Source organism: Rattus rattus, chromosome 4 (assembly GCF_011064425.1).
Source record: "Rattus rattus isolate New Zealand chromosome 4, Rrattus_CSIRO_v1, whole genome shotgun sequence".
NCBI lineage: Eukaryota > Metazoa > Chordata > Mammalia > Rodentia > Muridae > Rattus > Rattus rattus.
Genome location: NC_046157.1, coordinates 161,764,978 through 161,786,664, shown reverse-complemented (window position 1 = coordinate 161,786,664; position 21,687 = coordinate 161,764,978). Strand labels below are relative to the sequence as shown.

General features: G+C 49.3%; 1 protein-coding gene across 9 annotated transcripts in view; it reads right to left on the bottom strand.

The window, feature by feature from the left end:
• The window catches only part of Agap1 (ArfGAP with GTPase domain, ankyrin repeat and PH domain 1), a 428,036-nt gene that overhangs the window by 107,082 nt on the left and 299,267 nt on the right, over positions 1 to 21,687 (bottom strand). For 7 of the 9 annotated variants that reach the window (XM_032901597.1, XM_032901598.1, XM_032901599.1 and 4 more), the window contains one exon: positions 14,282 to 14,440. The exons of the other annotated variants lie outside the window; for them this stretch is intronic. In XM_032901597.1, the coding sequence (XP_032757488.1) occupies positions 14,282 to 14,440 (159 nt within the window). The remainder of the gene's footprint in view (positions 1 to 14,281; positions 14,441 to 21,687) is intronic. 9 annotated transcript variants of the gene reach the window in all.

Below are 21,687 nucleotides of genomic sequence, written 5' to 3'. Positions count from 1 at the left end.
CAAGTTTGGTGCTTACAGCTGCTAAATTACAAAGAGTCTGTTTCCCAAGGAGGGCTGCCCTGGCTGAACCAGCTGGGGAGAGACCGGGCACATCTACAAGGAGAAAATCCAGAAGGTAATTAGATGTATGATTGCTCTTTGATAGCATGATTTCACCCTCTTTGGGAAACTTAGCTTTTTCTATAAAGACTCACAAGAAGGAAGGAAGTGATGTTACCAGCTGCTGCTGCAGGAAGGCTGGGTTAGGACAGCCAGGACCCTGGGTATCCCTGTCCAGGGTCCTGAAGACATCCAGTTTCTAGTTCTGTACAAAACGCGCGCACACAACTTGACAAATATGCACATAGGTCGATGTAGCTGCTTCCTTGCGGCCCCGCCTCTTGGCCTCGCACCTTCTGAGGGTGCTGTGGTGTTGTACGGACCTGACATACAGAAACACAGGCCTGGAAAGGACTCAGTGGACTTTGACATTGGGCCCCAACGATTCAGGGTTACATGTCAACAATGTAAGCAACAGGACTCTCTTCTTCTGTAGCTCACAGGCCTTGGTTGGCATGACTATTTGCTACTGCTTACACAGGCATCAGCTTAAAGTCACGAATCAATACTTTCGTGTATTTAAACGACAGGGAAGTCTTTAAAATATCACTCCATGAAAATAGGTTCTTAAGGGGCACTGGATGCACACTACTAAACAGTTTTTAGAAATCCAGAGCTCTCCCCACCAATGATTTTTGGGGGACAGTCAGGCTGTCAGGTGGGCATGGTTCAAAAATAAGGGCAGTAAGAGGCAGTTCAAAACCCAGGCTGGCCCTGGGCTATGTTGCCATGGTTACAACATATAGTTTAATTACCAGATGGAATAGATGGACAGACTGACTGACTCTCTCACCAGCCAGGCTCTGCAAGAGAGCATAATACCCACAGCAAATAAAATAGGAGCTCTAGCCTGCAGCACAGAGGTCCTAGGGAACAGTATAATCCACACACAGCCTGCTTTAGCAAGATGGCAGTGACTGCTGCCTAGAACTGAAGCCCGAGGTTGGGGAGACCAGGGGTGGTTAGGGGCGACAACACTATGGTGCAGCCTCCCTCGGTCCTAAAGACTATGCAACACCCGCAGACAGCATTCTCCGATGACCACCATCCGGAAGGGTTAACCTCACAATGTCCCAACTGAAGCTGTCACCAAATGGGCATTGCTTATAGTAACGAAAGAGTGGTTATTCCATAAACAAAGTCTTGGTAACTGCTAGAGAGGCTCTTGGACGATTTACTTTTGGAAATGTCATGACTAAGGCTGTGTGACTCACTGTGAAGCAGACCACAGGCAGCTTCCCAGTTTTAGCAGCCATGAGGGTGGGAGCCACCTTCCTTCAATTCTGCCTTGGTCTCGTCTTCTGTACTGGTCTCTTATGTATTAGTGTTCCCCTGCCTGCTTTATGTTTTATACAGATTTATGTGTGTCTATAGGTGTTTTGTTTGTATGTATGTATGTCTGTGTACCACATGCGTGTGTGTATGCCTGGTGCCTCAAGAGGTCAGAAGAGGGGCATCAGATCCCCTGGAGCGGGACTTACAGATTGGTGGCAGGAACCAAAACTGTGTTCTCTGGAAGAGTAACCAGTGCCCTTAACCACTGAGCGATGTCTCCAGGCCCCCCCCCCTTTACTTTTAATTTTATTTAATGTGACCGGTGTACAGAAGGCATCAAACATTGGGTAGATGTTTAATAAAACAAAGAAAGTAACAAAACATGCCCGTCTGCTAAGAGGACTCAGTAAAGTGGCCTGGCAAGCACGAGGGCCCGAGCTCAGATCCCCAATCCCTATACACCAGCTCAGTTTGATGGTACATGTCTATAACCTCAGCACTAGGGGGTTCAGAGACAGGAGGATTGCAGGAGCTTGTGGGCCAGCCAGCTGAGCCAAACTGGACAGCTACAGTGCCAGCGAGAGACATTGTTTCAAAATACACGATGAGAAATGATTAAGGAAGATACCAGCTTCGACCCCTGGCCTTCACATGTGTATGCATACACAGACATGAAACACACACACACACACACACACACACACACACACACACACACGAGCACAGCATGAAGAACAAAATCAAGTCTGCAGAAAATACAAGTATACCCAGCATACCCATATGGAGTAGCCTCACAGCTGAGCATAAACCCAGGGCTTCTAACTACTGGTTGATAAATCTGCCTCTATGTCCTTACAACCAGAGTAATATGGGGAATAAGTTGCCAACATATTATGATGATAAATTATAACTTATTTTCCCTTGGGGGGTTGCATGTAACCTTTTGTTATCTTTGAAGCTAACTGTGGAGAACACCAGGGTATTTTTTAAAAAACTAAACCAAATGCTGATTTGTAAAATCCACCCTCCCTTGTTGATACTCCAGGAAACATTGTCAACCTTGTAAACAGCTAAGGGGTTTGGAAATCTCCTATGTGATTCCTGCTAAACAGGAGGCAGGTGGGTGGGTCATCAAGAGGGAGCCTTTGTTGAGGGTAGGTGGCCCACTGTAGACAAGGAAGACAGAGATAACATCTCGGTGTCCGGTGCCTCAAAAGGGAGGCCTGGCCACTTAAAAGAGAGTCCCTGTTCCCCAGCCTGTCTGTCACACCTGGGCTCTGACAATCGCCCCAGTCAAGGGATAGAGGCTACCCAGTGGGACAGGATACCCCTGCCCTTCAATCTCTGCTCATGGGGAATGCTTTGAAGGTGCTCTGTTCCTCTTGGAATGAATCCATAGTGACTCTGCTGTAGCAATAAGGGTGGGTGGGTTGTGAGACAAGGCAGGTGAGGCCCAGCCTTAGAGAACCATAGCACTGATGACACTCAGGAAGGGTATGTGTGGAAACAGAATTGCTGACAAAGCAGGATAGCCCTCTGCCCACCCCCACCATGCATGTATACACGCATGTATAGACATAGAGGGCAGCTCTAGCTTGAGCCTGGGAAAGTTAGTAGAATGAAATCAAATGAAAACTATCAGTTGGAAAACAAAAACAACAAAAACTAGATGCACTGCCCTGTGCCCCCAATCCCAGCGCTCTGGGAGCTGAGTCAGGTGGATGGCAGCTGTACCACAGTGAGATCCTGCCTAAACACATCAAAAATTTTCTAATGTGATACTCTCACAAACTAATGCAACCCCATTCTTCAGTGTGAAGGACCAATGCAAAGACAGAAGCTCCTTAAAGTTTCACTGTTTGTATCACTTGGCGAGAGGCCTGCTTTCAACATGTACAGTCTCCGAATGATATAAACAATTTTGATAAAGGTATACTTCAAACACGCCATCTCCATTTTGAAAATTTGTTCTACGAGATTGAGAAATGAGTAGGAGACGATCCCTGAGCACCCAACTCTTTGAACTTTGCTGATGACTGCTTCTTCCTTCACACAGGTTAGTGCCAAGGCCTGGAGCCTGAGGAAGAGCCAGGTGAGCTGCCCCTGGCTCTGACACTAACGCTGCAGAAGCACACGCCCTGGAGTAGAGAGCTGGGGAGCTGGGAACGAGAGGTCATCGTGCACTGACAATCTGCTAGGCTAACGCTAATGCCGCCTTGGTGTGCTGGCCCACTTCCATCAAACGCAACCGATGCGGACCCCATGAGAAGATGAGTGCCCTCCATCTGCCTGCGGATGAAGCGGAGTTCCTGAAGTGACTCAGTAACACCAGACAAATGTGTCCTATTGTCTCTGCCACCCCAAAATAAGAAATGAGGAGACGGAGGAGGTCTAAGACATGGCTCCAGAGTCAAGACTTTCTGCTCTTCAGGAGGATCTGAGTTCGGTTCCCAGCACCCACATGGTGCCACTCACAACCACCTATAACTCCAGCTTCAAGGGGCCTGATGCTCTCTTTTGGCTTCAGTGGGCTCTTGTACATGTGAGGCATATACTCACACAGATAAAATAAAAATACATCTGAGAATCTCTGGGAGACAGTCCCCGAGACAGACGCCAACGTTTAATGACCAGGGCGTGCTGGGATGCAGGGCAGTCACAGGGAATAACCTCCCATGTACAAAGTTTTGGGTTTAATTACTTTTGTACAGGGAAGAAAATTAAGGGTAAAATCACTCCTGGCAAAGAACAACGGTTAATTTAGCACTCATTTTAAACCACTAAAAACAAAACAACAAAACCAAAAATCCAGAATGGACTTCATTTGCTCCAGTAAACTTCACTGTGTTTTCCCTACACTGATTTTGGAATTTGGGCTTTGTTCTAGGAAAGAAAGAGAGAGAGAAAGAAAGAGAGAAAGACCCATCAAAGCGTTCCAAGAACCAGGGTCAGACTTCTTGGGGTTTGAAGCATTTTCTTCATCATGGCTAAAATTTTGTCAATACACTTCAGTCAGACTTGATCTTTGGGAAAATTGCTTTAAAATCAAACGAAAAGATAAGATTGTGTTCCAAACATAATAACTGACATTTCCTTCTTTTTCCTTAAGCAAAGGCCCCAGCCTGCTGTGGCTGGCAGCAGGGTCAGGAGTGGGTGCAGCAGAGGTGGGATCTGGATCGGTCTCCATCAAAGCACGCCTCATTCCCATTCCTCTCCCCCACTGCTGCCTTTGATCCCCCCAGGGTGAGGTTAAAAGCAGCAACTACCTGAAGCCTCCTCAGCCTGGGAGGACCCCCTCTCCACCTCAGCCTGGGAGGACCCCCTCTCCACCTCAGCCTGGGAGGACCCCCTCTCCGCCTCAGCTTGGGAGGACCCCCTCTCCACCTCAGCCTGGGAGGACCCCCTCTCCACCTCAGCCTGGGAGGACCCCCTCTCCACCTCAGCCTGGGAGGACCCCTCTCAGGACCCCTCTCCACCTCAGCCTGGGAGGACCCCCTCTCCACCTCAGCCTGGGAGGACCCCCTCTCCACCTCAGCCTGGGAGGACCCCCTCTCCACCTCAGCCTGGGAGGACCCCCTCTCCACCTGCTTGCACGCACTGCACTGTTTCTCTGACTGAAGCCCTCTCCTAGGCTGCACTACCCTCCTCTGCTCCCCACTATTGCACCAGGCTTCAGACACTTGCTCAGTTTCCCTCACTCCTCGTCCTGTTCACTGAGCCCTCAAGCTTGGTGCTCCCAAAGTCCTGCTGATTGACAGCCTGAATGGTCCTGCTGAGCAGGAGAGCCGGGTACCAGGAGTTCATTACTCCAGAGTTAACCAGGACCACAACCCAGACCAGAGGCCGCTGTCCACCTTATGTTCCATGTCCTCAAACTCCAGCATAGACCTTCATGGTGATGGTTAATGTCGACAAACTGACTCAGGTTGGAATCCCCCAGACTCTGAGCACGTCTGTAATAACTGATTCTAGATTGGGTTGAGGTGGGAAGATACGCCCTAAGTGTGTACAGCACTGTTCCATGGCTTGAGGGTCTCGGGCTGAGAAGCAGCCAAACAGCACTCGCCTCTCTCTGCTTCCTGACTGCAGATGCCATGTGAGCAGCCGCCTCACACTCCTGCCACCATGCCTTCCCCACCATGACGGCCTGTACCCCAGAACTGTGGGCCAAATACCCCCTTGTTCCCTCAGTTGCTTCTGTCATGAATTTGATCCCGGCAGGGAGAGAAGCATCCGCACAGCCGGGTACTCTCACTTGCAGAGCCTCTCCTTCAGGTGAACGGCTGGCTCCCTGGCTATTTTTGGTCTCCCAATTGGATGGAGGCTATGGAGCAGGAGGAATAGGTGTTCTTTCATTCAACCCCCACCTCTGCAGCAGTGGGGACCTCATCAGTAAGAGGCAAAAGCTCTCGCTCAGCTGCAGCCTCACCCACCAAGTGGGCTTTCTAGTGCCAGCCCCGGGACACCTTCCTTCAGGTGAAAACGTCATTATCACTCTTCCTTCCCTGCAGAACTTCCCTTTCTCAGGGAACAGAGAGACCCTGAGTCCTGGTGCTGTGGCCGTCAAGGGACTGAGTTGCGGACAAGGGGCCGGTAGCTTCTGCTGGTCCCTCCAGGGGATTCAAGGCCACGGGAAGAACTGGTTGTATTTGGATCTTACTTTATGAGTAGTAGAGGAAAATTTGAAAACAAAAAACGAAATCGAATTCGCTGATACTGCAAATCATGCAGGGCTCCCAGGCTTTATGTGGAAGGTGGGCACCTAAGGGAAACCCACTGGGCACGCTCAGCTCAAACGCACGGGGGATTCCAGTATCTGCTCACTGTTGGGAGTAAGATCTGAGAGACAAGGAGATGCTGATGCAGATGAGGCCCGGCTGCGTGGGTAACTCCATGCTGAACTCTGCCAGTGCCTGGGCCTACGACAGCTGTGCTGAGACTATGCTCCCTACAGGTTATACGTTAACATATGTTTCTTGGGAAACCCCGTGACATACACGGATGCAGGTTTGAGCCTGCTCGTATTGAAGACACATCTGATCACTTGGGGAAACAAACCTCTGGACTCCAGCCAGCTAACCTGCTGGAGAAAGGCCCGGGGCTGTAGTTCCAGGTAGGAGAGAGGCAGGGTGAGGATTGGGGGTGTGGCTTACTTCACCTGGTGCCATTAATACAAAGTTTGATGTCAAACAAAGGGCCAACAGCTGGCTTAAAGCAGAGTTTCCAGTTCTGAGAAGTTAGGCTTAACTCTTTGACGCTTCTAAAGAAGTTCTGCTCCATCTGTAGGAAATACTTCTCAAGTTCAGTTATGTGCAGAATCCAGAAAAGAATCGAGAAACAGGTAAAAAAAAAAATAATTATAGCATAATAGCATGCCCACCAAGATAGTCCAGTGCTGTTACCATGGCAGATGCCTTGGTCAGCTGTTCGCACACCGGTGCTGAATTCTTGAACCATAAGCAGCTGTGATACTCATGAGGCGTGTTCTTACAAAGCCCTCCCCAGCTCTGTCTTTGAAACGGCATTATGGATGCTTTTCTGTGAGTAAACGCGCGCTTTAAGAGACTGACATACACACAGAAACCCTCCTCTGCAACTGCAGTAAGATTTTAAAGCCCCCACTGTAGAAATAATGTATCAATTAAAATAGCATTTATAACTAAATGTTTAAATGCTTCTGCATAAAAAGGCTAAAACTTAACTCGTTTTAAATAACCATCTGCTTCTGCCATATAAAATTTTTAGTATCATTGTGTAATTAATATTAATAACACTTTCTGTTAATAATCTTATCTGTCAGATAATCAGGCAGAGATTTAGCATAAGATACGTCCACTGACCGTAGCGTTAGAACGCAAAGCGACAGAATATACACACGGACGAACGGAGCAGCACAGCAGACCCGAGGCTGGCCCTGGGTAGCTGCGCAGCCGACCTCCACCTGTGCATTTCTCAGCCCTCTCATGCGGCTTTCCTCACTGCTCTTCCTCAGGGCTCACGTCCATCATTCGTCTTCCTGCCTCATTTTATCAGATGCCCTCAAGGTCCCTTACATTTGCAGCCTCTAACACAGGAAGCAAGGAAAGGCTGAAAACCTATTGGATATTACCATGGGCTGGAGAGAGCCTAGTCGATAGTGTTTGCCACACATGTGCGAAAACCCAAGTTCAAGTCTCTGAACTGATGTTTAAAAAAAAAAAAAATCCAAGTGTGGTTGTATGCATTTGAAATTCAAAAATCAGAGGCTGGAGCAGTAGTTAAGAGCCCTAGTCAGTGTTCCAGAGGACATAGGTTCAATTCCCAGCAGTTACATGGCAGCTAATAACTGCCTTAATTTTAAATAATAGGGTTTAATTCCAACCCTAAACGATCCAACAACCTCTTCTGGCCTCTGTGTATGTATATATATATATATATATATATATATATATATATATATATATATATATATATATATATGGCAAAACACCCATAAACATTAAAGAAAAAAAAGCTCTAGCGTTGGGGGGTATGGTGGTTTGAGTAAGATATCCCTGCCATATGTTGGGACTCTGAATACTTGGTCCCCCCACTTGTTGGCTCCATTTTGGAAGACTTAGGAGGTGAGGAGTTGCTGAAGGAAACATGTCACTGGAGTGGGCTTTGAGATTTCATAAATCCACAGGCATTCCCAGCACATGCACGCACGCACGCACACACTCCTGAGACAAAACTTTATGCCAACTGCAGGAGAGGGTAGGATTAAAGTTTCTCATGCTGCGATCTCTGACAAAAATCACAGAAATTACAAGTGAGCATTTTCCAGGCCTATGAGTAGCATCCCACCACGGGACAAAATCGTGTCAGGTACACATCAACAAATCACCTGGTTGTCTTTGACCTTGGTAACCCATGCGCCCAACACATCCCTTATGCTTTCCCACCAGCCTGTAATGGAAGCTGAAACACAATGCATTCTAAACTAAATCAACCCAAAATCTGTGTCAAGTTGACGCAAGCTGGAGTCACCTGGGAGGAGGGAGCCCTCACTGAGAAAACACCTCCATGAGATCAGGCTGCAGACTCTACAGTATAGAACGTTTTCTTAATTAGTGATGATGTGGGGGGCCCGGCCCATGGTGGGTGGTATTACCCTGAGCTGGTGGCCCTGGGTTCTATAAGAAAGCAGGCTAAGTAAGCATGAAGGGCAAGCCAGTAGGTAGCATTCCTCCATGGCCTCCGCATCAGCTCTTGCCTCCAGGTTTGAGTTTCCTCTCCTGACTTCCCTCAACGATGAACAGTGAGGCAGTGTAAGCCAAATAATCCATTCTGCGCCATGTTGCTTCAGTCACAGTTTCATTACAGCAAGAGTCACCTAGAGACAGCTCCTAAAGTAGGGACTGAGGAGCAGTTGTGTGATGGTGGTACTGGATAGTCCAGGAAGATGCTGGGGGAGGAGACAAACTGCCCTGCGGTTCCCGCCCTGGTCTGCCACGCCTTATCTGATAATTCATATGGACTCTGACCAACAAAGTTCCCAGGACCCTCTCCCTGGAGGCCACATGGGCACACACTGCCCTGCCAGGACCCCGTTTGGAGCCCTTCTGTGCCTCACCGCTGCCTTGACTCCCACCACTGAGCTCCAAGGAGGCTTTGTGCCATGTGTCAGCCATCGTACATCCTTATGTATCCACCACATGCTCTCAAGGCTAAAGAGGTCCTGACAGCGTGGAGGCCCATAGGAACTGTCTCTCTTCGTGGGGACCACTACCAATGTATTCCAGGGCCCTGCTGCACATGGTGATGTGCTTACTGATGGAATCTTCCCTTGGTATCTGGAAAGGATTGGTGCCAGAGCCTCTGGGATATCACAGACAGTGGATGCTCAAGTCCCTCACATGGAAAGAACTTATATGCACCCTCCTATGTGTTTGAAGCCCCCTCTAGACCTCGGTACCAATACAGCGTGAACACAGGGTACACTGGTGCTATGCTTTGGGAACAGTGACAAGTCTGTACCTGTTCAGTACAGATGCACACTTTTCTCTAAAGATTTCTGATCAGTTGAAGATTCAAGCAAAGGCACCGAGTCAGAGGACAGCCTGGATCTGTGGAAGGAATGAATGGTGTGCTGTGGCCAGTGAAAGCAAGCTTAGTCACTCACACACGAAAGTGTGCAGATCACGAAGACATCCCCCGCCTACTCTCACGGTCTCCTCACTTGACAAATACATTTCAACTTGTCTCCCCATTGATTATCTCTCTCTCTCCATCCTGGAGACAAGCACTTGTGGGACAAAGGACACAAGTGGCAGTGGTGAAATACAGGACACCTAGAGAGATGTCCACTGAACTTGCTTCTGGTTTTACTCATGATTTACTGTCTTAGTCTGTCTTGTTGCCATGATAAAATATTCTGACAAAGCGACTTAGGGGAGAAAGGTTTGTGTGGGTTCAGACACAGTCCATCGAAGGAGGAAGGCACAGCCCCAGGGGAGACAGAGAGTCCATTGCAGTCTTTGCTTTAGTTGGGAAATAGCCGAGAACGTTTGCCAGCCAGTGCCAGTGAGCTCCTGATGTTACGGACACTAGGGCAGTGGTGAGAGAAGCTGTGTAGAACTCAGACGGAAGGCAAGGCCCTGAGTGACTTTCACAAAAAAGGAAGCTGGCTTCCATTTCCTTGGAAGCCCAGGCCTAGGCCCTGCTGCAGTGTGGGTTCAGTTAACTCTGCTCATGAAGCTGTTCTGTGGGTGAGGCTCTTAGCCCCAGCTCTGATTACTATCCATCAGACCCTCCTCCCAAACCACTGTTACTACCAAGAATGCCTGAGCCACCAATGGCTATTCCCTCGGTAAGGATTAAAGCACCCCTGGAAGAGAACCAGTGGCTAGAAGATTCCAAGGGAGGGAGCTATAATGACCCAGGGCACTGGCCATCTGTTTCAAACACTCCTAGACTTTTGCTTGTTGGTGGTAAGAGCCCTGCTGGCCTTCAGGCATAAGTCACTGCTCCTTGTTCTAGTGACTGGGGTGACATGTAACGGTTGTCCTACTTCTTCTGGGTCGACAGTTACTGCTGGAAATAGCTGATAGTCAGGAACTGAGAAGGCAGAGTACAAAGTTATAGCATTCTGATCAGGAGGGAAAGAAATCCACCCTTCCCCCTGTGCTGGCTACCCAGGAAGCTTCTGCTTTCTCTCAAACCACATGCAGAGCAGGGAGCCTGGGTCATCCCTCTAATGAGGCTGCCTAGTGTGGTATACAGAGCAGTCCCCTGCTCTGTCAGGGCTTAGACAGGAGAGCCAGGCTGTGACCCATGAGGGCACAGGGGCGGAAGGTTGACTAAGCAGGAGATGGTTCTCCAGTGCAGGCGGCTTTGGGAGGGACTGAGGGGAAGTGCTTAGGATCTGTGGGAGAAGAGAAAACACCCATCTCTCTTCCTCCTTGTCTTTCTTTCTTTTTCTTTCTTTTTTTTTAAAGAGGTAATTTGTAAGATACTACATCTTAACTCTGTATGAGGCCTGCCTTAGAAAAACAAAACCATACAAGAAAGACCTGTGTGAATGGGAATATTTATTAAGGGTGTCACCTTAGGGAGTCATGGTTCCCAAGAGAATGAATGTGTCAGATACGAGGCATGAAGCTCACTCTAGGCCTCCCTCCATTGCACAAATTACTAGATCAAAGCCCAGCACTGCCCCACTACCACCACCTGCTGGTCAGGGTCTAGAATTGACAGCACAATACCCAAAGACGGAACAGCAAAGCCCAAAACCAACAAATTAGAACAAAACAAACTAAAGAAGTCATAGTTCTTATCCTAGGCCCGTAGGGACGGTGTTGCTAGAACTGCTAGAGTCTTCCTGCTCTCAAATGCTGAGGTGCTGACCCTTCTTGGATGGGGCACAGCAGAAGCCATAAGACATCAACAGAGTGCAGACAATTACCAGAGCTACGGCATAGTAAAAGAGCAAAGTACTTCCACAATAGGAAAAGTACGAGGAAATTAGCAAAACTCAAGCACCTCCATATCAGGACTCACTGTGATAACAAGCACAGGTCCTGGCGGGAAGGCAAGTAACTAATAGGAGCCCCCTACACAGGACCCCCCTCCCCACAACATGCAGGTTCACAGGTACAAGCACACGCACGCAGATGTCAGACACGACTTCCCCACAGAAACATAAATGGTACTCGTGCTTAACACCGCCAAAGCTGTGCGAGCCAGGGAGCCTGAAGGGAGGAGCTGCAGAGAGCGAAGACTCATATGAAGAAATGTATTCACCATGGCAGCCAGTCACTGAGGCAGAAGATAAACTGTTGGATTGAAGCAATCTGTGAAAGGGTGGAGCTATCAGAACAACCTGACAGCTGGAGGGGGGGAGGGGGGGTTGAGAGTGCTGCTGCCATAGCAACAGCCACAGCCGAGGCCATCGGGAGGCTGGCACACAGAAGGGATGGTGCGGTCTGGGTGTTGGGGGGTGAGGGGGGCTGTGACACTGGCTCTGGCCCTTGGCACGGAGGTGATGCATCTAGAACAAACACCTGGCCTGGAAGTGTGCTTTGACAACCAAGTTTGCTATAGATGGCCCTCCAGGGCCCCTGCTCGCAGAGGAATGCTCACTCCTGCCTAACACTTCCAGAGAAAATTACTCGTAAGAAGATGATTAATAAAAAATAAAAAATCACAGGCTTCCAGTGAGAGTCGAGGAAACCGTCAGCCAATAGTTGTTGCAGACATAATTGTTCTGAATCTATCAATAATGCTAAGCCCTCTTCATTGACTGCAAACACCAATTTCTTTCACCCAGGATTATAAGTTGGTGTTCTCAGCCTCACTACCGCCATTACGGTGATAAACAGTTCAGACCACAACAGGATCTGACGTGCAGATCAATTCTGGGTCCATAAAGAATCTACACAAGAGGTTCCAGGACAGGAATTTACAGCCACCAGTTTTTTATTCTCTCTTGCTGCAAAAATTACTTCTGTCAAACACTTAGGAGAGTGAGGAAAAATGTAAAAAAATTAATTTTTCATGTACTACCGGAACAACCTTTTCCAGTGCAGAAGTCCAAGACGAATATACTCTGCATTTAAAAAAATCGCACGGTGCAGCATGCGGTACCGAGTGGAAGAGGGACCCACTCCCTGCTGCCGCTCGCAAGTCAGCAGACGGCAATTTGAAACCCTGAACAGAGCTGTCTAGATTTTCCTCTGAGGGCAGATGCTGGGCTCACGTTAGCAATGCCAAATTCTATTAGACGTTTAATTTTAAACCTCAGGTATTTAAATGTAAAGCCAGACAACAGTAATGGACATAAAGCACTGGGGGCTTTCCACCTCAGACAGGGTTCCGGCTCCTCGTCATTTAGCCAGCGCCTCCTGCCTCCCAGTTTTACCCACTACAAAGCCATCTATCTAATTAGGAGGTGCTCAGAGCTGCCTATAGGCAGCCGCCCCAGGGGTACCTGTGTGTCAAAGGGGGAAGGAATGAAAAGTTCTCTGAAGCCTAAGTCTTCATTTAGGGTGGACGACAGGGCAGAGAAAGGAGACTTCTAGTGCTGGGCTAGAAGACGAGCCCTTCACAGTGCAGGTGGAGGGGAATCCTAAAGCTTCCAGGCTCCGCTGCTGCTGCCCCGACATACAGACCAGAGGTGGGAGTTCATGCGTGCGTGTGGGGTGGGGTTGGGCAGTAGATAAAGTGATCACAAAAAGAAGGGTCTAGTGTCAACTAAGGAAGACAAAATGATGGAAGGCCCTCAGGCTTCTCTTTGGTTGCTATCATGGAGCACCGCAGGGGAACGTTTGTGTGATACGAGGCCATATAATGCACTTAGACGCACATTTTACTTATGTGTCCCATCGGCTTCTGTGCTCCTGTGATCCTTAAAGAAGGTGGGAACTGGGGCTGGCCCTGGATGGATCTGTGCAGTAAAGGTGGGACAGTGGTCACTGGAGGGAGGCAGCACACGGTGCCTGTCCTAGTGTTTGGGAGCGGCCTGGGCTTCTGGGAGCTGTCTGTCAGATCACCTTTCCTGACCCCGCTCCTCTCTCGGTTGTGAGAAGTCTCGGTCAGAAGCATGTGTTTGTTCTCGTCTGTTGGAGCGCTGTGGAACAACCAGAAGTAAGATGGTGTTTACCCAAAGCAAGCGTCCTGCTGCAGCAGCTGGTGGGTCCACAGGGAAGACCTGACGTGGAATCTTTTAATTAGAACAAATTATGCTAAAATGACTCTCAAAACCCTGTCTGATAGATTACATACAACAGTGGGAATTCCCTTAAATACCGGTGAGCAGGCCACAGACAGAATGCCACAGGCGAAGCAAGCTGCAGCAGCCAGTGCACGGGGCACGCTGCATAATTCATGCTGTCACACAAACATCAAAGGCAGTTTCCAGGGTGCTGCATCTGTCCCCCAAGAAGCAGGCCACACTTGTCAAAAAGAAAGTGGATATCTAGGAGAGATGACAGAGGGGATTCCCCAGAACTTAGACGCTATGCCAGGAAGCCTGGAAGACTGAATTGACTGAACAGTACAGAATACGGGCGAATGGTGAGATGCCAGAGAGCCAGGTAGGGCAGAAGACTGCGTTGCAACATCTCGATTCCCTTTTCCATCTCACTTCGCCCCGTTAGGTAACCACAGGAAAGACACTTGTCCCATCTACAGCCTCCACTCTTAGATCTGACCGGTGAAGAGGATTCAAGGTCTACTCCCTGAGCAGAGGAGAACAGATGGATGATGGGATGTAGATGACACAGGAGATCAAGGACAAAGTGCTCACAGATGACTGGTGAGACATGCGTGCCACTGTCATAGCAGCCCATGGCACCATGCTCCCAATGGAGCATGGGCACCCTGGGCATTGAACCCAGCCCCTGGCTTTCAGGACCTGGAGATGGCCACAGTTTGTGCCCCCTCTTACCACTGCTGATGGCTGAGTTTGCAATGACTGTAGCGTCACTCCACTGGTCGGCACTGGAGACTGAGTAGGAGCGCTGGTGCATGCCATCGGGTCGGCTGTTGAAGGAGACCAGGCTGATGCCGCTTGCCATCTGAGACCCAGACGCACTAGTGACATTCCCTAGGAATAAACAAGTCAGGTGAACACCACGCCGGACTGCAGTCCACAGAAGCCAGCGCGACCTTGTCTGTGGGGCTTCCCGCTAGCACAAGTACCTGACCCATGCACGCCGCTGACATCCTGCCTACTCAGTAAGTCAAAGGAAGATCATGCCCAGCACAAGATCATGAGGAAGAGTGGGACACTGTGGACCCCAATGGTGCCCCGTTGAGCAAGTGTGAAGAAAGGCTGAGGGCAACTGCCTGGAAATCCTTCCCAAAGGCAAGCGGCCCTACTGCAATCTCTAGAGACAGGAGAACCATTGAGAACAGAACGAGCCACCACAGGGCAGAAAGAGGACCATGGGAGGCTGGTCGTACCAACCTACACACACAGGCTCACCCACTGGGAGTCGACTGTCTGCTACCAGGGGATGCTGCTCATAGGACAACTGTCCCTTATAATCAACACAGAGGCGCCACAGCGAGACCCTGACTGCCGACTCTGTAAAGGTTTTGAAGAAGGAAAGTCACGTGGTGGCTGCAGAGCTCATGGAGGCTGTGAAGAACGGTTCTTTTGTAGGCATGATGATCTCAGTCAGATGCCCAGCTTCAAAACACCTGATTGCCTGGTCACACCAATTTTAGACTCAACACAGTAATTAGCCGTGCTTCTCCTAGGCTTAGGCAATCACGCCCACAGCTAGTGAATGAGTCAGAGAGAGAAGCGCGAGGCCCTGTGGAGATGTTTTGTTTGATATTTGATTTGTTTGTTTTCTTAAGGCAGGGTCTCTCTACATTGCCCTGGCTGTGCAGGAATTCACTATGTAGACCAGCTGACCTCAAACTCGCAGAGAAGGCTTGCACCACCGTGCCCAGCTACTAGCTTCCTATTTTTGAACTTTCCTAGTTTGGTTCAGAACTGTTTCAGGGGAAGGTTGTCCGGGAGCTTGGCTGTGTGTGAGTGGCCCATCAGTAGCGCCCAAGTCTGGCCAAGCAGAGGCTTTAAAAATCAGGCTTCTGATTTCGACGGATAAGGGGTAGGGCTGAAAGAATATAAATTCTCATGCACCTGCATGTGCATCACACACACACACACACACACACACACACACACACACACACACACTCACACACACACACACCAGTGACTTAATGGTGTGGTGAGAGGCAGTACAGAGCAGAACACCACAATGTGCTACGTAAAGACTGCTGATTTTATCTGTCCCATTGCTGTGACCAAACACCTGAAGAAGCAGCTTATGAGAAGTAGTTTGTGTCTGATGACAGCTTGAGGGGACAGTCAACTGGTCACACTTTAACTACAACCAGGATACCGAGGGCCAGTGCTCAGCTGGGTCGTCCAGATTTCTTCAGCCTGGGGCTACAGATCATGAAGCAGTGCCACTTGCACTTAGGGCCCACTCTTCATCAGCTAAAACCCAGGCTACTGATGTCCTCACACACCTAGATGATCCTATAGCCTTTCAAGCTGCAAGTTCACACTAACATAAGGATGTCTCTCCATTAAAAACAGAAGCACAACAGAACACCAGCTCTTCGCTGTTGTCTGAACTGAGGGTGGTTCAGAGGGCAAATCACCTGTTCAAGTCCAGACCAAAACCCAGAAGTGACAGCAAAGAGAAGAGTTGAGGGCCACAGACTTTCCTGTTCACAGTGGCACCCTGGGAACAGAGAAGCAGGCCTGAGAGTGTCCAAACTGCAGAGTCCCTGACAACCTGACCCCCGCTTTCTATATACCCAGGTTACATGAGTCTGAGCGGGCCTTCGAGGACTCTTAACTAAGACCAACCTTCAACATAGAAACTACAGACACAGCCACAACTGCAAGCAAAGCTCTTCATGCCAACAGACATATGGACCATATGCTGTTTGCGTGTCTGTGTGTGTGTTGGTATGTATGTGTGGGGAGGGTGCGCTCAGGGCTAGCCTCCTCCAGCTGTCACGTTCTGAAGGCACAGGAGCATCTTAACACCCTAGAAAGGAACAGCAATGTTCTGAAGCCCATATTCTGGAGACAGAGCCCACAAGACCCTGTTCTTACCTTACACCTCCAGCAGCTGGAGAGGGGATGCTATTACCAAGGAGACATTACACACAGCTGCCTCTTGGTAAACTCATTCCCACAGAACAGAGGCAGTGCCCTCCAGAGTGGGTGAGGGGCTCCCTCCACAAGGAACAGAGCTGTGACTCTGGCAGGCTGTGCCCACCATGGTATTTCTGTAGCCCCTCTGCTGGGCTGTTCTGCTGGGGGCCGTCTAGATGAGCTATGCCCACTGCTCCTAGGTGCTCCAGAGCAAGGAGAAGAGCAGGGCAGGGATGTAAAGGAGGGACGGCAGACAGACATGGGGAGTCACTTCTGGCTGCTTCCCTGTTGGTATCATTCCCACCGGCTCAGGTACCCACGCTGTCCACTGTGGTCCTCTTTTCCCAGGTACTCTGATGATATACATTTACCCATCTAGGCCTTATTTACAAAAGTGCTATCATACCTACCCCAGTGTGTCCCCTGGCTCACTCCCACATTTATCCCATGAGGTCTCTGCAGACAGAAGCTATGTGATACGGCTGCCTTGATGGAAGAAGAGCTACGCGTGACTGTTGGGTGTGGTGGAGCAAACTGACAGCTACAGTACTAAAGAGGTAGAGGCAGGACGACGGTGAGCTCCAGGCCAGCACAGGCTAGGAGGCTCCTTCTCGGAAGGATGAAGTATGTGTGCAGAGTATTGCATGCCTCAAGGAAAGACTCTTTGGCCTTCGAGCTGCTCTGAGTCCCTCCGGCCTAGAGAGACTCATACCAACTAGCACCATGTGGAGATGACTCTGCCTACACATGCTTTATGCCACCTTAGTAACTGAAAACAAGAGCACTCATCTTCTGGTCCACCATGACAATGCTCAATACCAGCCACCGCTTCCTTTGTCCTTTCTCAGACAACAGCACTGTGATGGTTTCTTAGGGTTTGCATTGCTGTGAAGAGACACCATGACCAATACAACTCATACGCAACACTTAATTGGGGCTGGCTTAAAGGTTTGGAGGTTCAGACCACTACTGTCAAGGCAGGAGCATGGCAGCACCCAGGGAGGCATGGTGCGGGAGGAGCTGAGAGTTTTACATCTTCATCTGAAGGCCATTAGAAGACTGGCTCCCACATGGTTAGGAGGAGGTCTCACTGCCCACCCCCACAGTGACGCACTTTCTCTAACAAGGCCACACCTCTTGATAGTGCCACTCCCTAGGCCATGCGTATTCAAACCACCATAGACGGTTAGTTTTAATGCTGTTTTGACAATCTAGAATCACCTGGGAAGAAGAGTGCCAATGAGGGCTGGCCTGTGTGTACATCTGTGGGAGACTATCTTGGTGGCTTTAATTGATGGGGGAAGGGCCAGTCTGGGAGTGGGGGGCTCTGTTCCCTAGTTTGGGGCCCTGGGCTGTGAGAGGAGTATATGAAGTCTGCTGAGCGGTAAGGATGGGCGCATGCATCTCCCTGTTCCTCACTGTGGCCTCTTGCCTTGCCTTCCCTGCAGCGACAGCCTGGAAGCCAGAGCTGTGAGCTGAGACAAGCCCTTTCTCCTTGAAGTAGCTTTTGTTACGGCATTTTATCACAGGGACGGAAATGAAAAAGCTCACAGGCATCCAAACGTTTGACACCATCATCAACCAAGACTGAGAACGGGGTAATCGAGTTATGGATAAGTGGATAAGACTGCAAAAAGCTTGTGGGGCTTTGTGTTCGGAGGCATTCATAACTATCTTCAGCCCCGTGTGGCCTGGAGGCTGGAAAGCCTTGCCTAGGGTGTAGGGTGGGCCTACAGACAACCTGCCTAACACTTCCCAAGCCTTCATCGCTGCTAGGGAAGCAGGCCTTGGGGAGGAACCATAAGCACCTGAACCACAAGTCCACCTGAGCTCGCAGAAGCAGCGCAAACCTTCAAACGGAGATGTCTGAAGGATGAGCTCAGTCAGGGCCGCCAGGGCTTCATCCGGTGGCGGGATGCTGGAGAATGAAGGCAGATTGTCTGACAGTGTACACGCTACAGACAGCACGGGACAAGGTCTGTTCACGCATTCCTGGCTGCTCCTCTCGGCTGCAAACCTCCTGCTGTTTGTCAAATGACATTTAAGCACCGGCCAGATGTATTAAGATGCTGGTGAGGCAGCTCTGGGTTTAGCAGAGCTCACTTTATGAGCAGGAGGGAGGCTCCAAGGAGCCGGAGGGGACCGAGGTGGCCAAGGAGACCTGTGCCCAGAAGGGCTCTAGCTAACCTGGCTGCTCTGCGAAAGCAGGTTCTCAGCAGCCCTCATTTACCCAGGCACCGCAGATCCCGGTGGAAGACTAACTGACTGCAGCTACGAAGGCGGAATTCTGAGCTGCGTGCGTGGCTGGAGTAGCCACGAAGTGCTCGCAGGTAACATTCTTAATTACGCACAACCATTTTACACCCTAAGTAGAGTTAGATTTGGGGATTTTATCTCAAAACCACCCAGGTTAGCAAGGGGTTCAGCTGACAAAGACATTTGCTCTCTGATGACTTGAGCTTGATCCCTGGGACAAACATAAAGAGAGGAGAGACCTGACCCCCTCAAGTTGTCCTCTGATCATAAAATGTCTCCCGCCAATAAATAAAAATTTAAATTTAGTGGCTTCTGGCATCACTTGGCTAATGGGAATGTCTGACAGCTGTGGTCCTGGCTTTGCCCCTGACACGATGAGCAGAGGCAGCATCACCTGACTTACCTGGATGCCCGGGCTTTGCTGTCTTCTCAGACCCCTGCCCACTGGTTCCTACTCTTTCACAACTTGGAGTTAAACAGTTTTCCAAATACAGAGAGAAATATCCCAGAAACCAACAGTTCTCATTTCCTTTGGGATTACAGTTCTTTTTTTAATATGTACTAATTTATTCCATTTTAATGTGAGTTATGACTTGTACCGATTGTGACACACACACACACACACACACACACACACACACACACACACAACCAAAACAAAACTGTTTTCTCTGTTGGGCATGGCAACATACACTCAGCACTCAGGAGCCAAAGGCAAGAAGATGGCCGGCTGCAGGTTTGATGACAGCCTGGTCTACACCACGAGCTCCAAGCTATAAAATGAGACCTTGTCTCAAAAACAATGACAGCACATTAAACCAGAGACCCTCGGGGGTGATGCAGATGTGTATCTGTCCAATTGAAAATAAGAAAGATATGAATACCAGGAAATGTTTCTATACTTAATATACTGTTCAGGTAAGCAGGCACGGCCTTTAAATATAAACATGAGGAGAGATAATAGACCTGGAAGCGAGCCACTGCCCAAAGCTGCACACAACCATGGAAGTGGGAGTTTGCCTCGCAGGGCCAAGCAGCATCTCCAGTGCACACACGTCTGGCTGTTTCTATCCCTTCAGTAGGTCTGCCAGGCAAAGGAACAACCCACAAAGCTTAGGGTTAACTGAGCAATGCTTTGTACCTATACCCATTTCTAACTGTATCAGGACACAATTTCTATTCTAATTGCCTTTCTGTTGCTATAATAAAAATTCACAAACCAAAAGAAGCTTAGGGGAAGGAATTTCTTTATTTGATAATTCTGGGTCACAGTCCATCACTGAGAGAGGGCAGGAACTCAAGCAGGAGCTTGAGGCAGAAACCCTGGAGGAAAACTGCTTACTGTCTCACAGACTTAGTTAGCTTTCTTATACAGCTTAGAGGATGGTGCTGCCCACGGTGGGCTGGGCTCTCTTATATCAAATAATAATCAAGACATCCCCCACAGATATGCCCACAGGCCAATCGGATCTGGAAAATCTATCAGCTGAAACTCTCATCCCTAGATTTTGTCATACTAACTAGAGCAGTATCTAATTTTTTTTTTTAAAAAAAAAAAATATATATATACCTGCAAACATGTAACATGTAGTTCATTTTCCATTTCCAAGGGAGCCCAAATATTACTATCCCCCGCGTACACTGTTCACAGGGGAGTAACTAGCAGGACCTACCAACACCACATAAGAAACTTACACTTCTGCAAACATCTATACACACGCGTGCTTAAGATACTTCTATTCTTCAAGCACTTGAGTGCTAGGACTCTCATTGGGTGGCAATTCACTTCATGCTGGCAAGTTATTAATTAGGCCAAGAAGCAGGAGTCCTTATCTGTGAAGGACTGTGAAGTCAGTCCGTATCTGACTGAGAGCTAAGGACCTTGACCTCAAGCCCACTTAAGTCAGAAGTGTGTATAAGCACTGTCTCAGACACCTTCAAAGCCAGGCTGAAGTAGACCAGTGATGTGTCGGCTGGCTTTGCTCCCTATCGTCAAGTTGAAGGGCTAGGGACCCTAAGCCTATCTGGTGCTGATGTTGCACATTTAGTGAAACCTGTAACTACACCAGCTATGGCTAGGATAAGTCCCGCCCGAGCTCTCGCTACCCAGTGTTAGAATTTCAAGTGTGATTGAGCTACAAACTAAAAACGCGAGGAGTCCTGCAAGACACAGTCACACTCCCGACCGAAGCTGCCAGTGTGCAGAAAGCCATGCCAACCCACAGCTTAAGGAATGCCCTGCAGAAAGTCTAGGGTGGGTCTCGGCTGAGGAGCAGACTCACTCTGTCAGACAGCATTCTGCTGGCATGCCTGGGAAGGGGTCTGTGGGATGTGGAGGAGTCTGCAGCCCCACAGCTGGTACCCACCGGAAGCCATATTAGGTCTCCTCTTTGAGGGGATGGAAGAGGGACCTGGTGGGTTCTGATGTACAAAGCTCAAGCCAGTCACAAACAATGGCCTGAAAAGGAAGTGTCTACTCCTTGAGACCAAGTGGCCACTGCTCGCTCTCGCGCTCTCGCCCAGCTCTCGCTCTCTCTCTCTCTCTCTCTCTCTCTCTCTCTCTCTCTCTCTCTCTCTCTCTCTGGTACTCTTGTGGCCTCACCCGAACTTCTGTGCCCTACTAGCCTCTGTGGGCAGGCAGCTTTCTGTGGACCTTGGTTTTCCTTGAAACTTGTGGGTGTGGCCACCAACACCTTCTCATTTTCTGGCTTTTTTCAAGGGTGTCTGCAAAATGATGACGGGAACAGCGTTTTCCCCAAAGGGCAGAATTTTCTACCACCTGTGGTAATGATGTCAGTTTCTATGGCAAGAATAGGGGTGACTGCCCCCCCCACACACAGAAGACAGGACTGTCCTGAGTTTAGGGTTCCGGACTATATGAGCATGTCTTGTGCCATGCCATCTTG